Raw genomic sequence first — 18382 nt, 5'->3', positions numbered from 1 at the left:
CCCTGTAGGCTGCCCACATTCGGCAAACAAGCAATTTGCTCATCGGCTCCACGATGGTCCTCAAGACAAGTGGCCCCAAGGCAGGTGGCCCCAAGACAGGTGGCCCCAAGACAGGTGGCCCCAAGGCAGGTGGCCCCAAGGCAGGTGGCCCCAAGACAAGTGGCCCCAAGGCAGGTGGCCCTAAGACAGGTGGCCCCAAGGCAGGTGGCCCCAAGGTAGGTGGCCTCAAGACAAGTGGCCCCAAGGCAGGTGGCCCCAAGACAGGTGGCCCCAAGGCAGGTGGCCCCAAGGCAGGTGGCCCCAAGGTAGGTGGCCTCAAGACAAGTGGCCCCAAGGCAGGTGGCCCCAAGACAGGTGGCCCCAAGGCAGGTGGCCCCAAGGCAGGTGGCCCCAAGGCAGGTGGCCCCAAGGCAGGTGGCCACAAGACAAGTGGCCCCAAGGCAGGTGGCCCCAAGGCAGGTGGCCCCAAGGCAGGTGGCCCCAAGACAGGTGGCCCCAAGGCAGGTGGCCTCAAGACAAGTGGCCCCAAGGCAGGTGGCCCCAAAGCAGGTGGCCCCAAGGCAGGTGGCCTCAAGGCAGGTGGCCTCAAGACAAGTGGCCCCAAGGCAGGTGGCCCCAAGGCAGGTGGCCCCAAGGCAGGTGGCCCCAAGACAGGTGGCCCCAAGGCAGGTGGCCCCAAGGCAGGTGGCCCCAAGGCAGGTGGCCCCAAGACCGGTGAGAAGAAGAACTGTGTGCAAACCATGTCCCAAAATATTCTAATGAGCCCCCGCCTCAACACTATGAAGTAGCTGGGCTTGATGTGGACTAGCCCATTGGGCTGATGTGGGCTTGGTGTGAACTAGCCCATTGGGATGGTGTGGGCTTGGTGTGGACTTGATGTGGACTAGCCCTTGGGATGGTGTGGGCATTGTGTGGACTAGCCCATTGGGATGGTGTGGGCTTGATGTGGACTAGCCCTTGGGATGGTGTGGGCTTGGTGTGGACTAGCCCATTGGGATGGTGTGGGCTTGGTGGGGGCTTGATGTGGACTAGCCCATTGGGATGGTGTGGGCTTGGTGTGGGCTTGGTGTGGACTAGCCCATTGGGATGGTGTGGGCTTGGTGTGGACTAGCCCATTGGGATGGTGTGGGCTTGGTGTGGACTAGCCCATTGGGATGGTGTGGGCATTGTATGGACTAGCCCATTGGGCTGGTGTGGGCTTGGTGTGGACTAGCCCATTGGGATGGTGTGGGCTTGGTGTGGACTAGCCCATTGGGATGGTGTGGGCTTGGTGTGGACTAGCCCATTGGGATGGTGTGGGCTTGGTGTGGACTAGCCCATTGGGATGGTGTGGGCTTGGTGTGGACTAGCCCATTGGGATGGTGTGGGCTTGGTGTGGACTAGCCCATTGGGATGGTGTGGGCTTGGTGTGGACTAGCCCATTGGGATGGTGTGGGCTTGGTGTGGACTAGCCCATTGGGATGGTGTGGGCTTGGTATGGACTAGCCCATTGGGATGGTGTGGGCTTGGTGTGGACTAGCCCGTTGGGCTGGTGTGGGCTTGGTGTGGACTAGCCCATTGGGATGGTGTGGGCTTGGTGTGGACTAGCCCATTGGGCTGGTGTGGGCTTGGTGTGGACTAGCCCGTGCCCACATGGGGCCAATGGGGTCATGTTTGCTGGGTGATAACTGTAGTTTGTTTCAATTAATTGATTCATAAATTCATTCATTTGTTAATATATTCATTCATTCATTCATTCACTTCTCTGAGAAGAGATTTTAAAAGACTTTTTGACATTTGCTTGCCTGTGCAGTTACTGTCAGTCCCTCCCTGTGTCCACCAGTAACTCTGTGCAGTACTGTGAACTCTGGCTTCAAGTTATTACAAACATTTTGAGAATGACAATGAGAGAAGAGTGCTGCCAATGTCTGTTCTTAGAAAACCTGCAGTAATTTGCATCATACGAAGTTCTCATGACAGAATGGGGAAGTGAGAGTTAATTAAAAATAGACGTCTCTCTTTACTTGAATCTTTCTGATCTGAACTGAAACAGGATTCTTGGTTCAGTGAATGTGTCAGCTAAATATGCATCTTCAATTAAACCTTATTTATGTCACACCCTGATCTGTTTCACCTGTCTTTGTGATTGTCTCCACCCCCCCTCCAGGTGTCGCCCATCTTCCCCACTATCCCGTATGTATTTATACCTGTGTTCTCTGTTTGTCTGTTGCCAGTTCGTCTTGTTTGTCAAGCCAACCAGCGTTTTTGTGTCAGCTTTTCCCCAGTCTCTCTTCTCTTGTCCTCCTGGTTTTTGACCCTCGCCTGTCCTGACCCTGTACCTGCCCGTCTGACCACTCTGCCTGACCCCTGACCCTGAGCAGGCCTGCCGTCCTGTACTATTGCCTCTTTTGCTGCTATAAACATTGTTACTTTGACACGGTCTGCATCTGGTTCTTACCTTGAGCCCTGATAATTAAATGATATAGATAGAGAGACATGGGTCAGTCAGTATGATTGTATAACCAGACGGGTCAGTCAGCATGATTGTATAGACAGATGGGTCAGTCAGTATGATTGTATAACCAGATGGGTCAGTCAGTATGATTGTATAACCAGATGGGTCAGTCAGTATGATTGTATAACCAGATGGGTTAGTCAGTATGATTGTATAACCAGATGGGTCAGTCAGTATGATTGTATAACCAGACGGGTCAGTCAGCATGATTGTATAGACAGATGGGTCAGTCAGTATGATTGTATAGACAGATGGGTCAGTCAGTATGATTGTATAACCAGATGGGTCAGTCAGTATGATTGTATAACCAGATGGGTCAGTCAGCATGATTGTATAGACAGATGGGTCAGTCAGTATGATTGTATAGACAGATGGGTCAGTCAGTATGATTGTATAACCAGATGGGTCAGTCAGTATGATTGTATAACCAGATGGGTCAGTCAGTATGATTGTATAACCAGATGGGTTAGTCAGTATGATTGTATAACCAGATGGGTCAGTCAGTATGATTGTATAACCAGACGGGTCAGTCAGTATGATTGTATAACCAGATGGGTCAGTCAGTATGATTGTATAACCAGATGGGTCAGTCAGTATGATTGTATAACCAGATGGGTCAGTCAGTATGATTGTATAACCAGATGGGTCAGTCAGTATGATTGTATAACCAGATGGGTCAGTCAGTATGATTGTATAACCAGAGGGGTCAGTCAGTATGATTGTATAACCAGATGGGTCAGTCAGTATGATTGTATAACCAGATGGGTCAGTCAGTATGATTGTACAACATGATGGGTCAGTCAGTATGATTGTATAGACAGATGGGTCAGTCAGTATGATTGTATAGACAGATGGGTCAGTCAGTATGATTGTATAACAGATGGGTCAGTCAGTATGATTGTATAACCAGATGGGTCAGTCAGTGTGATAGTATAACCAGATGGGTCAGTCAGTATGATTGTATAACCAGATGGGTCAGTCAGTATGATTGTACAACATGATGGGTCAGTCAGTATGATTGTATAGACAGATGGGTCAGTCAGTATGATTGTATAGACAGATGGGTCAGTCAGTATGATTGTATAACAGATGGGTCAGTCAGTATGATTGTATAACCAGATGGGTCAGTCAGTGTGATAGTATAACCAGATGGGTCAGTCAGTATGATTGTATAACAGATGGGTCAGTCAGTATGATTGTATAACAGATGGGTCAGTCAGTATGATTGTATAACCAGATGGGTCAGTCAGTGTGATAGTATAACCAGATGGGTCAGTCAGTATGATTGTATAACCAGATGGGTCAGTCAGTATGATTGTATAACAGATGGGTCAGTCAGTATGATTGTATAACCAGATGGGTCAGTCAGTATGATTGTATAACCAGATGGGTCAGTCAGTATGATTGTATAACCAGATGGGTCAGTCAGTATGATTGTATAACCAGATGGGTCAGTCAGTATGATTGTATAACCAGATGGGTCAGTCAGTATGATTGTATAACAGATGGGTGAGTCAGTATGATTGTATAACCAGATGGGTCAGTCAGTATGATTGTATAACCAGATGGGTCAGTCAGTATGATTGTATAACAGATGGGTCAGTCAGTATGATTGTATAACCAGATGGGTCAGTCAGTATGATTGTATAACCAGATGGGTCAGTCAGTATGATTGTATAACAGATGGGTCAGTCAGTATGATTGTATAACCAGATGGGTCAGTCAGTATGATTGTATAACCAGATGGGTCAGTCAGTATGATTGTATAACAGATGGGTCAGTCAGTATGATTGTATAACCAGATGGGTCAGTCAGTATGATTGTATAGACAGATGGGTCAGTCAGAGAGTACTGTAGTCTAGTGAAGTTGGTGTGAGTGTGGGGAGAGATACAGAGAATACTGTAGTCTAGTGAAGTTGGTGTGAGTAGAGATACAGAGAGTACTGTAGTCTAGTGAAGTTGGTGTGAGTAGAGATACAGAGAGTACTGTAGTCTTGTGAAGGTGGTGTGAGTGTGGAGAGAGATACAGAGAATACTGTAGTCTAGTGAAGTAGGTGTGAGTAGAGATACAGAGAATACTGTAGTCTAGTGAAGGTGGTGTGAGTGTGGAGAGAGATACAGAGAATACTGTAGTCTAGTGAAGTAGGTGTGAGTGTGGGGAGAGATACAGAGAGTACTGTAGTCTAGTGAAGTAGGTGTGAGTGTGGGGAGAGATACAGAGAATACTGTAGTCTAGTGAAGTTGGTGTGAGTAGAGATACAGAGAGTACTGTAGTCTAGTGAAGTTGGTGTGAGTGTGGGGAGAGATACAGAGAGTACTGTAGTCTAGTGAAGTTGGTGTGAGTGTGAGGAGAGATACAGAGAGTACAGTAGTCTAGTGAAGTTGGTGTGAGTGTGAGGAGAGATACAGAGAGTACTGTAGTCTAGTGAAGTTGGTGTGAGTGTGGAGAGAGATACAGAGAATACTGTAGTCTAGTGAAGTTGGTGTGAGTGTGGGGAGAGATACAGAGAATACAGTAGTCTAGTGAAGTTGGTGTGAGTGTGAGGAGAGATACAGAGAGTACAGTAGTCTAGTGAAGTTGGTGTGAGTGTGGAGAGAGATACAGAGACTACAGTAGTCTAGTGAAGTTGGTGTGAGTGTGGGGAGAGATACAGAGAGTACAGTAGTCTAGTGAAGTTGGTGTGAGTGTGAGGAGAGATACAGAGAGTACAGTAGTCTAGTGAAGTTGGTGTGAGGAGAGATACAGAGAGTACTGTAGTCTAGTGAAGTTGGTGTGAGTGTGGGGAGAGATACAGAGAGTACTGTAGTCTAGTGAAGTTGGTGTGAGTAGAGATACAGAGAGTACAGTAGTCTAGTGAAGTTGGTGTGAGTGTGGGGAGAGATACAGAGAGTACAGTAGTCTAGTGAAGTTGGTGTGAGTGTGGAGAGAGATACAGAGAGTACTGTAGTCTAGTGAAGTAGGTGTGAGTGTGAGGAGAGATACAGAGAGTACTGTAGTCTAGTGAAGTTGGTGTGAGTGTGGGGAGAGATACAGAGAATACTGTAGTCTAGTGAAGTTGGTGTGAGTAGAGATACAGAGAGTACTGTAGTCTTGTGAAGGTGGTGTGAGTGTGGAGAGAGATACAGAGAATACTGTAGTCTAGTGAAGTAGGTGTGAGTAGAGATACAGAGAATACTGTAGTCTAGTGAAGTAGGTGTGAGTGTGGGGAGAGATACAGAGAGTACTGTAGTCTAGTGAAGTAGGTGTGAGTGTGGGGAGAGATACAGAGAGTACTGTAGTCTAGTGAAGTAGGTGTGAGTGTGGGGAGAGATACAGAGAGTACTGTAGTCTAGTGAAGTAGGTGTGAGTGTGGAGAGAGATACAGAGAGTACTGTAGTCTAGTGAAGTAGGTGTGAGTGTGGGGAGAGATACAGAGAATACTGTAGTCTAGTGAAGTTGGTGTGAGTGTGGGGAGAGATACAGAGAGTACTGTAGTCTAGTGAAGTAGGTGTGAGTGTGGGGAGAGATACAGAGAGTACTGTAGTCTAGTGAAGTTGGTGTGAGTGTGGGGAGAGATACAGAGAGTACTGTAGTCTAGTGAAGTTGGTGTGAGTGTGAGGAGAGATACAGAGAGTACAGTAGTCTAGTGAAGTTGGTGTGAGTGTGAGGAGAGCTCCAGAGAGTACAGTAGTCTAGTGAAGTTGGTGTGAGTGTGGGGAGAGATATAGAGAGTACTGTAGTCTAGTGAAGTTGGTGTGAGTGTGGAGAGAGATACAGAGAGTACAGTAGTCTAGTGAAGTTGGTGTGAGTGTGGGGAGAGATATAGAGAGTACTGTAGTCTAGTGAAGTTGGTGTGAGTGTGGAGAGAGATACAGAGAGTACAGTAGTCTAGTGAAGTTGGTGTGAGTGTGGGGAGAGATATAGAGAGTACTGTAGTCTAGTGAAGTTGGTGTGAGTGTGGAGAGAGATACAGAGAGTACAGTAGTCTAGTGAAGTTGGTGTGAGTGTGGGGAGAGATATAGAGAGTACTGTAGTCTAGTGAAGTTGGTGTGAGTGTGGAGAGAGATACAGAGAGTACAGTAGTCTAGTGAAGTTGGTGTGAGTGTGGGGAGAGATACAGAGAGTACAGTAGTCTAGTGAAGTTGGTGTGAGTGTGGAGAGAGATACAGAGAGTACTGTAGTCTAGTGAAGTTGGTGTGAGTGTGGGGAGAGATACAGAGAGTACTGTAGTCTAGTGAAGTTGGTGTGAGTGTGGAGAGAGATACAGACAGTACAGTAGTCTAGTGAAGTTGGTGTGAGTGTGAGGAGAGTTTCAGAGTACAGTAGTCTAGTGAAGTTGGTGTGAGTGTGAGGAGAGTTTCAGAGTACAGTAGTCTAGTGAAGTTGGTGTGAGTGTGGGGAGAGATACAGACAGTACAGTAGTCTAGTGAAGTTGGTGTGAGTGTGAGGAGAGTTTCAGAGTACAGTCTAGTGAAGTTGGTGTGAGTGTGGGGAGAGATACAGAGAATACTGTAGTCTTGTCCGGTCCACAACTGCCCATAGTGTGTGTTAACCTGTTTCTGTAGCATGAGGCAGGTTGATGTAGGATACAAGTACACCCCCTGAACAGAACGCTAGTCTATTGCAGGACCTTACCCCGTCTCCTTACCTTACCCCGTCTCCTTACCTTACCCCGTCTCCTTACCTTACCCCGTCTCCTTACCTTACCCCATCTCCTTACCTTACCCCGTCTCCTTACCTTACCCCGTCTCCTTAAACAGACTATCAGCAGTTGAAACAATGACAAAATTCATCCTGTCCTTGTTTCTGTGAAAAGCTAGGGATGGGTCTGGACAAATGTAACCACTCTCAAATTCATAGACAGAGCTACAGATGGAAGGACTGACCATCCATGATGTCAACATTATAGTTTTAACCACGTTCTCAGGATATACAGGGTGTTTTACATTTACTTTGTTTAAACATTGTAGTAAAATAAGTTTATATTCTGGGTTCTGATGGGGTATGACAGTTTAACTAAACTCAAGAAGCATTTATAAGTTATATTCTTCAAGAATCAATGGGTGTATATCATTCATTTATTAGTCCAATATTGGACATAGCAACTGCAGAATGATTTTGTTCTGACTCGATCAGGGATCAAACCACCAACCTTCCTAACGGAGGGAAGACACAAACCACAATAATCTGAGATTAATTGATAGAAAAAGATTCTATGATTTAATTTCACTATGATGTAAAGGTTAACAGTATTCTACAGGTTTTAAATCAATATGCACACATCCTAAAATCTTTTTAAAAGTTGAAAGATACACAGTTGATTTCAGGTATTACTTACAAACTAGTTGGTTATGATCTAGAGAACTTAATTTCATCTGAATTTTTCTTGTATTTGATGTAATGTATCATAGTATATAGTCTACTTTAATAGCCTTCCTTTGATATGCAATTCTCCAGTAAATGTATTCTGAGTATTTCAGAAAATAGCAGCGCTGCTGAACATCCTGGAGGAAACAGAGTTACAGAGAATTGAAGAAGAGGAACCTGAAGGGCAGAATGTTGGTTCTTAGAAAGATATTCAAAGTGAATGAAGGAATAGAGGGGAGATTCCCTCGTCAATTGTCAATGGGTCTGATGGACCAGCTCTCTGTATAAAAGACAGGTCAGATCAGACCTCAGACATAGAACAAGAGCATCAGCTAGACTTCTGACACAGAACCAGACCAGAGCATCAGAGACCAGAGCATCAGAGACCAGAGCATCAGAGACCAGGTCATCAGAGACCAGAGCATCAGAGACCAGAGAATCAGAGACCAGAACATCAGAGACCAGAGCATCAGAGACCAGAACATCAGAGACCAGAACATCAGAGACCAGAGCATCAGCTAGACTTCTGACACAGAACCAGACCAGAGCATCAGAGACCAGAGCATCAGAGACCAGAGCATCAGAGACTAGAACATCAGAGACTAGAGCATCAGAGACCAGAGCATCAGAGACCAGAGCATCAGAGACCAGGTCATCAGAGACTATAGTATCAGAGACTAGAGCATCAGAGTCCAGAGCATCAGAGACCAGAGCATCAGAGACCAGAGCATCAGAGACCATCTCAGACAATACAATCTTCAGCATCTCAACCATCTCTGAACCATGAAGACCCTGACTGCTCTACTCCTCCTGGGACTGCTCTGCTCCCTCCATACGACGTCTGCAGGTGTGTGTGTGTGTGTGTGTGTGTGTGTGTGTGTGTGTGTGTGTGTGTGTGTGTGTGTGTGTGTGTGTGTGTGTGTGTGTGTGTACAGTGTGTACAGTGTGTACAGTGTGTGTACAGTGTGTGTACAGTGTGTGTGTACAGTATGCATATGAGTGCATAGGAAGAAGCACCACATGAGATGCCTTCGTTGACCAGTGAGTGTGATCGTTCTTTGTTTCCAGCTGTCTTGGGGATTTCAGCAATGACTGCCACAGACTGCTGTGTGAAGTTCTACCAGAGCGTGATCCCTCTTGCTAGAGTGGTTTCAGTTTCTAGAACCCCTAGTAGCTGCCCTCTCCACGCACTGGTGTAAGTTAACCACCACACACACACACACACGCACGCACGCACACACACACACAGATTTCTACGGAACATAACATGTTCTACATCCTTGGTGGGCGGGTCCAAATGTGTTGCTAGGGCTGCATGGTTACAACCTCTGTGTTGCCAGGGATGCATGGTTACAACCTCTGTGTTGCTAGGGATGCATGGTTACAACCTCTGTGTTGCTAAGCCTGCATGGTTACAACCTCTGTGTTGCTAAGCCTGCATGTTACAACCTCTGTGTTGCGAGGGCTGCATGGTTACAACCTCTGTGTTGCTAGGGATGCATGGTTACAACCTCTGTGTTGCTAAGCCTGTATGGTTACAACCTCTGTGTTATGAGGGCTGCATGGTTACAACCTCTGTGTTATGAGGGCTGCATGGTTACAACATCTGTGTTGCTAAGCCTGCATGGTTACAACATCTGTGTTGCTAAGCCTGCATGGTTACAACCTCTGTGTTGCTAAGCCTGCATGGTTACAACCTCTGTGTTGCTAAGCCTGCATGGTTACAACCTCTGTGTTATGAGGGCTGCATGGTTACAACCTCTGTGTTGCTAAGCCTGCATGGTTACAACCTCTGTGTTGCGCGGGCTGCATGGTTACAACCTCTGTATTGCTAAGCCTGCATGGTTACAACCTCTGTGTTGCTAAGCCTGCATGGTTACAACCTCTGTGTTATGAGGGCTGCATGGTTACAACCTCATAGAGGTTCTATATTAATATATATAGAGAGAGATTAACTGTAATACATTTCAAATATTCTGGACAGAATGTTGTAATGGTTTGACAGTCCTAATAATGACACAGTGATTCTGAATGTAATTGAACGGTCCGATACTTCTCTTCCTCCATACTCAACCAGTAGGACTGTAGGTACATGCACAATACATTTTACATTTTAGTCATTTAGCAGACGCTCTTATCCAGAGCGACTTACAGTAGAGTGCATACATTTTATTACATTTTTACATACTGAGACAAGGATATCCCTACCGGCCAAACCCTCCCTAACCCGGACGACGCTATGCCAATTGTGCGTCGCCCCACGGACCTCCCGGTTGCGGCCGGCTGCGACAGAGCCTGGGCGCGAACCCAGCCCAGCCTGGGCTCGAACCCAGAGACTCTGGTGGCGCAGCTAGCACTGCGATGCAGTGCCCTAGACCACTGCGCCACCCGGGAGGCTATACACACAGAATCATGTTCGAACATCCATACAGTAGTCTTCCACGTGTGAGTTTGGTGTGTGCTTTGTTTAGTTACCCCTAAATATATGTGTGTTGTTTACTGGTTGCAGGTTTACAACAAAGAAAGAGATTCGATTTTGTGTCGACCTGTCTCAGGCCTGGGTCCAGAGTCATGTGACCAAGATTGAGAGCAGATCGTTGTCTCTGCCAGGACAACGATGATGTCATCAACCCCCGCCACCACAAACTAACTGTCAGATCTGTCAAGAAAATAGAATATTATTTGTTGTACATACAGTAATATTATTTCATTCTTATTTATTTACCATACTGTGAAGTTACTTTGTATTTTGAGATGATTTGTTTTGTCAACAAATGTTTGTTTTTTTCAGCAATAAAGCGAAATAATTTCAACATTTTAATAACTAAGTTAATTGTATTCTTATTGTGGTATTCATGCTTTGATTACTAAAGCTTCACATTTTGTGAGGGCGAGTTCTTCACAACTACTTGAGGCGTGCTGCCAGTTACATGGACACATGTTGAGGCGTGCTGCCAGTTACATGGACACATGTTGAGGCGTGCTGCCAGTTACATGGACACATGTTGTCACACCCTGACCTTAGAGAGCCTTTTATATGTCTCTTTTTGGTTTGGTCAGGGTGTGATTTGGGTGGGCATTCTATGTCCTTTATTTCTATGTTTTGGCCGGGTGTGGTTCTCAATCAGGGACAGCTGTCTATCGTTGTCTCTGATTGGGAATCATACTTAGGCAGCCATTTTTCCCACCTGTGATTGCGGGTAGTTAACTTTGTTAGCGGCACTATAGCCCTGTTTAGCTTCTCTTTGTTTTCTTGGCGACATTTACTCAAATAAAATAAAATGTACGCTCACCACGCTGCACCTTGGTCTTCCTTGAACGACGTCCGTGACACATATCAACTATCTCCATAAACTGTCAACCAGCAGATTCAGCATGTTGGTTGCTTCTTCTTTCAGGAAACAGTTCATGTGTTAGAACTCACGGAACTACAGAGAACTCTGTTTCCAAGACAACAGAGGTCAACAGTCAGCCACACAGAAACAGAATAAACTGTTCAACTCAACTCCAACAAAACTCTTAGACTATATGTTTAATTGTCACATACTCCGGATTGGTGAAATGTGTTGTCTTTCACTTTCCCTTCCTCATTTCCAAGTTGTGAACTTTATCCAACAACCTAACAGGTCTATAACTCTGTGAACTTTATCCAACAACCTAATAGGTCTATAACTCTGTGAACTTTATCCAACAACCTAACAGGCCTATAATTGTGAACTTTATCCAACAACCTAACAGGCCTATAATTGTGAACTTTATCCAACAACCTAACAGGTCTATAACTCTGTGAACTTTATCCAACAACCTAACAGGTCTATAACTCTGTGAACAGTATCCAACAACCTAACAGGCCTATAATTGTGAACTTTATCCAACAACCTAACAGGTCTATAACTCTGTGAACTTTATCCAACAACCTACCAGGTCTATAACTCTGTGATCTTTATCCAACAACCTAACAGGTCTATAACTCTGAACTTTATCCAACAACCTAACAGGTCTATAACTCTGTGAACTTTATCCAACAACCTAACAGGTCTATAACTCTGTGAACAGTATCCAACAACCTAACAGGTCTATAACTCTGTGATCTTTATCCAACAACCTAACAGGTCTATAACTCTGTGAACTTTAGCCAACAACCTAACAGGTCTATAACTCTGTGAACTTTAGCCAACAACCTAACAGGTCTATAACTCTGTGATCTTTATCCAACAACCTAACAGGTCTATAACTCTGTGAACTTTATCCAACAACCTACCAGGTCTATAACTCTGTGAACTTTAGCCAACAACCTAACAGGTCTATAACTCTGTGATCTTTATCCAACAACCTACCAGGTCTATAACTCTGTGAACTTTATCCAACAACCTACCAGGTCTATAACTCTGTGATCTTTAGCCAACAACCTAACAGGTCTATAACTCTGTGAACTTTATCCAACAACCTAACAGGTCTATAACTCTGTGATCTTTAGCCAACAACCTAACAGGTCTATAACTCTGTGAACAGTATCCAACAACCTACCAGGTCTATAACTCTGTGAACTTTATCCAACAACCTACCAGGTCTATAACTCTGTGAACTTTATCCAACAACCTAACAGGTCTATAACTCTGTGATCTTTAGCCAACAACCTACCAGGTCTATAACTCTGTGAACTTTATCCAACAACCTAACAGGTCTATAACTCTGTGAACTTTATCCAACAACCTAACAGGTCTATAACTCTGTGATCTTTATCCAACAACCTAACAGGTCTATAACTCTGTGAACTTTAGCCAACAACCTAACAGGTCTATAACTCTGTGATCTTTATCCAACAACCTAACAGGTCTATAACTCTGTGAACTTTATCCAACAACCTACCAGGTCTATAACTCTGTGAACAGTATCCAACAACCTAACAGGTCTATAACTCTGTGATCTTTATCCAACAACCTAACAGGTCTATAACTCTGTGAACTTTAGCCAACAACCTAACAGGTCTATAACTCTGTGAACTTTATCCAACAACCTAACAGGTCTATAACTCTGTGAACTTTATCCAACAACCTAACAGGTCTATAACTCTGTGAACTTTAGCCAACAACTTATTTTGACAACCTATTGTGCAAGAATGTTAGAACTCATGCATGATGTTCAAATGAACGCTGAGCAAGCAATTCTACACAAGTTGTTATTGTCAGCAGTGCAGAAGTGAGTCCTACTTTTGACCAGGGAAGAGTGTCAATTCAGTCCTACACCACCAGGATGCCTCTCTCTCTGGTGGTTTCTGCTGTTTAAAGTCCTACACCACCAGGATGCCTGTCTCTCTGGTGGTTTCTGCTGTTTAAAGTCCTACACCACCAGGATGCCTCTCTCTCTCTGGTGGTTTCTGCTGTTTAAAGTCCTACACCACCCGGATGCCTCTCTCTCTCTGGTGGTTTCTGCTGTTTAAAGTCCTACACCACCAGGATGCCTCTCTCTCTTGTGGTTTCTGCTGTTTAACGTCCTACACCACCAGGAAGCCTGTCTCTCTGGTGGTTTCTGCTGTTTAAAGTCCTACACCACCAGGATGCCTCTCTCTCTGGTGGTTTCTGCTGTTTAAAGTCCTACACCACCAGGATGCCTCTCTCTCTGGTGGTTTCTGCTGTTTAAAGTCCTACACCACCAGGATGCCTCTCTCTCTGGTGGTTTCTGCTGTTTAAAGTCCTACACCACCAGGATGCCTCTCTCTCTGGTGGTTTCTGCTGTTTAAAGTCCTACACCACCAGGAAGCCTGTCTCTCTGGGGGGTTCTGCTGTTTAAAGTCCTACACCACCAGGATGCCTCTCTCTCTGGTGGTTTCTGCTGTTTAAAGTCCTACACCACCAGGAAGCCTGTCTCTCTGGGGGTTTCTGCTGTTTAAAGTCCTACACCACCAGGATGCCTCTCTCTCTGGTGGTTTCTGCTGTTTAAAGTCCTACACCACCAGGATGCCTGTCTCTCTGGTGGTTTCTGCTGTTTAAAGTCCTACACCACCAGGATGCCTCTCTCTCTGGTGGTTTCTGCTGTTTAAAGTCCTACACCACCTGGAAGCCTGTCTCTCTGGGGGTTTCTGCTGTTTAAAGTCCTACACCACCAGGATGCCTGTCTCTCTGGTGGTTTCTGCTGTTTAAAGTCCTACACCACCAGGAAGCCTGTCTCTCTCTGGTGGTTTCTGCTGTTTAAAGTCCTACACCACCAGGAAGCCTCTCTCTCTGGTGGTTTCTGCTGTTTAAAGTCCTACACCACCAGGAAGCATGTCTCTCTCTGGTGGTTTCTGTCATAACTACTCCCAGCAGCTGCCCTCGTATATCTCTGCTGTAAGTAGCATACAATGTACCTGGACTATATACTCAACACAACAAGATGGGCAGCTTTCTGAATTGACCCAGAGACACCAAAATATCACATTTATAGAATACGTTGAAGATTGTTCCACAAATAAGGTGCAGGAAAACTTAAAGCTGATTTATCAAACTCTGTAGAAACCAAAGGAATTTCCAGAGTTATCCATCCCTGAGACTGGGTGTGGTAACTCATGTCTAAATGTAGTAATGATGGTAGGAACAGTGGGAGTTGTTTGTAAAAGGCTTTATGAATGAAAACACAGCAACGTGTCAACCTACCTGATATCAAGAGACGACCAACCAACTTTACGGTAGAGAATGTGGTGATGAGCACTAAAACTAGTCGACCCGCGTAATAAAGCGCGGCGCGCTATGATAAACTGCATCTAAAGGCTTCAATGAGGTGGCAGCTGCGTTAGTATAGATGATGTCGCCATAGTTTCGGACCGATATAGGAACGTCCACTGAATGATCTGCTTTCGACTATTTAGCGAGAGGCAGGACCCGTTTCTATAGAAGAAGCCCATTTTAATTCTCAGCTAACTCATCAATATGCTTTATAAAAGACAGCTTTTCATCTATCCAGATGCCCAAATATTTGTAAGCAGGTACACCATCAATATGAAGAACCATCCAAAGTACATTATGCTGAAATCATCGTAGTTGTTTTTATGAGCTCTGGAGAACAACATGTACTTAGTTTTACCTGCATTCAATACTCATTTCAGGTCAATTAAGTTTTTCTGTAATACAATGAAGACAGACTGTAGTTCAGATAGAGCCTGGTCAACGTTGGTGTCTAATAGCAGACACAACAGTATCATAATACAATGAAGGCAGACTGTAGTTCAGATAGAGTCTGGTCAACGTTGGGGGTAATAGCAGACACAACAGTATCATAATACAATGAAGACAGACTGTAGTTCAGATAGAGTCTGGTCAACGTTGGGGTCTAATAGCAGACACAACAGTATCATAATACAATGAAGACAGACTGTAGTTCAGATAGAGTCTGGTCAACGTTGGGGTCTAATAGCAGACACAACAGTATCATAATACAATGAAGACAGACTGTAGTTCAGATAGAGTCTGGTCAACGTTGGGGTCTAATAGCAGACACAACAGTATCATAATACAATGAAGACAGACTGTAGTTCAGATAGAGTCTGGTCAACGTTGGGGGTAACAGCAGACACAACAGTATCATAATACAATGAAGACAGACTGTAGTTCAGATAGAGTCTGGTCAACGTTGGTGGTAATAGCAGACACAACAGTATCATAATACAATGAAGACAGACTGTAGTTCAGATAGAGCCTGGTCAACGTTGGGGTCTAATAGCAGACACAACAGTATCATAATACAATGAAGACAGACTGTAGTTCAGATAGAGCCTGGTCAACGTTGGGGTCTAATAGCAGACACAACAGTATCATAATATAATGAAGACAGACTGTAGTTCAGATAGAGTCTGGTCAACGTTGGTGGTAATAGCAGACACAACAGTATCATAATACAATGAAGACAGACTGTAGTTCAGATAGAGCCTGGTCAACGTTGGGGTCTAATAGCAGACACAACAGTATCATAATACAATGAAGACAGACTGTAGTTCAGATAGAGCCTGGTCAACGTTGGGGGTAATAGCAGACACAACAGTATCATAATACAATGAAGACAGACTGTAGTTCAGATAGAGTCTGGTCAACGTTGGGGTCTAATAGCAGACACAACAGTATCATAATACAATGAAGACAGACTGTAGTTCAGATAGAGTCTGGTCAACGTTGGGGTCTAATAGCAGACACAACAGTATCATAATACAATGAAGACAGACTGTAGTTCAGATAGAGCCTGGTCAACGTTGGTGGTAATAGCAGACACAACAGTATCATAATACAATGAAGACAGACTGTAGTTCAGATAGAGTCTGGTCAACGTTGGGGGTAATAGCAGACACAACAGTATCATAATACAATGAAGACAGACTGTAGTTCAGATAGAGTCTGGTCAACGTTGGGGTCAACAGCAGACACAACAGTATCAGACACAACAGTATCAACGGCATACAAGTGTAGGTTACAGTTTGTTTTACAGACAAGTCGATATTTTTGATACAAACAGTAAAATGTACAGGACCCAGAATCGACCCCTGCGGGACACCTTTCTTAATATCAAGGAAACCTGATTTAGCATCATCAGTAGATACACATTGAGCTCTATCTGTCAAGTAATTGTTTAAACCAGTTACATGCAGCCTGGTCTAGGCCGACTGAGGAAATAAGCAGTGAGTGATGAACAGTATAAAATATTCTACTAATCTATACTAGCCTACTTATATTGATTAATCGCTACATGAAATTAAATTAACCAAAATGTGAAATCATACACGAACCAATGTTATTTTATAAACTTAACTCTGAAATAAAACTCATTTTAAGGATCTTTCTATTCTATGCAGAGTGATTGTAGTAAGTTCCATAGCTTACATTTTGTTGATTCAAGTATTATGCTGTTAAAGGGGCAGTACAGTGAAAAAACGTGATTGTCCTATTTTTAAAAAAAGAAGAAGATATTTCCACACTATGAGGTCGAAATAACACTCTGAAATTGAGAACATTACGATAATGTATTTTTTAGCGTAAGCTTTTTGGAGAGAAAAAAAAAATTGCCTTGAATTTCATTCTGTTCAGCGGGGATGGAGTTATTGGCTCACAGCATGACATCACAATCTTATTATTATGACCAATGACCAGTCATCTTTTAATTCCATATATATCCTCCTAGTTTGAAGGGGTAAGCATGGTAGGCTCTAGACTAGAGTCTAGAGGATCCTATTCTCCAGTATATTAAAATGTGTATTGGCAGAGCCACACAATCAGATTGAGCATTTCAATGGCAAAAGGAGTCTCAGGAAAATAAATGATAAATTAAAAAATATATGAAATAAACACACAATGATATATTAGACAAAGTTATTTAAACATTTAATTTAAAAGACTGCATGGGGGCTTTATTGAAGACGTTTGGATGGGAAGGCTTCTGAGGACAGTTTAACCAGAGGCCTATTGACTGATAGATAGAAATACCCAGAGCCTTACAGTGATTTCGGAAAGTATTCAGACCCCTTGACTTTTTCCACATTTTGTTACGTTACAGCCATATTGTAAAATTGACTAAATTGTTTTTTCCCCCTCATCAATCTACACACAATACCCCATAATGACATCACAATACCCCATAATGACATCACAATACCCCATAATGACAAAGTAAAAACAGGTTTAGAATTTTTTTTCTCATTAATAAAAAAAGAAAAACTGAAATATCACATTTACATAAGTATTCAGACCCTTTACTCAGTACTTTGGTGAAGAACCTTATGCTGCGATTACAGCGTTGAGTCTTCTTGGGTATGACGCTACAACCTTCTCCCCCGATTGCTCAGTTGGGCCGGGCGGTCAGCTCTAGGAAGAGTTTTGGTGGTTCCAAACTTCTTCCATTTAAGAATGAAGGAGGCCACTGTGTTCTTGGGGACCTTCAATGCTGCAGATAGTTTTGGTACCCTTCCCCAGATCTGTGTCTCGACAAAATCCTGTCTCGGAGCTCTACGCACAATTCCTTCAACCTCATGGCTTGGTTTTTGCTCTGACTTGCACTGTCAACTGTGGGATCTTTATAGACAGGTGTGGGCCTTTCCAAATCATGTCCAATCAATTGACTTTACCACAGGTGGTATCCAATCAAGTTGTAGAAACATCTCAAGGATGATCAATGGAAACAGGATGCACCTGAGCTCAAGTTCAAGTCTCATAACAAAGGGTCTGAATACTTATGTAAATAAGGTATTTCTGTTTTTTGATAAATTTGCAAAGATTTTTTTTAAACGGTTTTTGATTTGTCATGGGGTATCGTGTGTACGTAGATTGCTGAGATTTTTTGTTGTTGTCATTTAATCCATTTTATAATACGGCTGTAACATAAAAAAATCTGGAAAAAGTAATGGGGTCTGAATACTTTCCGAAGGCACTGTATATCTCAATATATGGATTTCACTATAAGGACTCTAACCGTTATAATTATATGGGGTTTATGTGAACCTCGGGGAACGTAGCCTACGTGCTCCTCACTGCTCGGTTGCCTCCGAGATATGCCACGTGCGTAAGGACGCAGGATAGCTGCACGCA

General features: G+C 43.9%; 2 protein-coding genes across 2 annotated transcripts; both read left to right on the top strand.

Annotated features, from left to right (window-relative positions):
* Positions 1 to 53: 53 nt before the first annotated feature.
* Positions 54 to 788, top strand: LOC120024744 (S-antigen protein-like). Its single transcript, XM_038969024.1, has one exon. It carries the CDS (start codon positions 54 to 56, stop codon positions 786 to 788), a length of 735 nt encoding a protein of 244 aa, XP_038824952.1.
* A 7754-nt stretch (positions 789 to 8542) lies between these two features.
* Positions 8543 to 10492, top strand: LOC120024931 (C-C motif chemokine 7-like). The gene is made up of 3 exons (XM_038969302.1): positions 8543 to 8688; positions 8910 to 9036; positions 10351 to 10492. Exons 1-3 carry the CDS (start codon positions 8625 to 8627, stop codon positions 10460 to 10462), a joined length of 303 nt encoding a protein of 100 aa, XP_038825230.1. The 5' UTR covers positions 8543 to 8624; the 3' UTR covers positions 10463 to 10492.
* The last annotated feature ends 7890 nt before the right edge of the window (positions 10493 to 18382 follow it).

This window comes from Salvelinus namaycush, chromosome 30, assembly GCF_016432855.1.
Source record: "Salvelinus namaycush isolate Seneca chromosome 30, SaNama_1.0, whole genome shotgun sequence".
Lineage (NCBI taxonomy): Eukaryota > Metazoa > Chordata > Actinopteri > Salmoniformes > Salmonidae > Salvelinus > Salvelinus namaycush.
This window is presented reverse-complemented; position numbering and strand designations above follow the sequence as displayed.

Bases quoted from the DNA above. Each gene is read 5' to 3' on its own strand.
- LOC120024744 (XM_038969024.1), top strand. From the start codon at position 54: ATGGTCCTCAAGACAAGTGGCCCCAAGGCAGGTGGCCCCAAGACAGGT.
- LOC120024931 (XM_038969302.1), top strand. From the start codon at position 8,625: ATGAAGACCCTGACTGCTCTACTCCTCCTGGGACTGCTCTGCTCCCTC. The intron at 8,689-8,909 runs GTGTGTGTGTGT...CTTTGTTTCCAG, and splicing joins CCTCCATACGACGTCTGCAG to CTGTCTTGGGGATTTCAGCA. The intron at 9,037-10,350 runs GTAAGTTAACCA...TACTGGTTGCAG, and splicing joins TGCCCTCTCCACGCACTGGT to GTTTACAACAAAGAAAGAGA.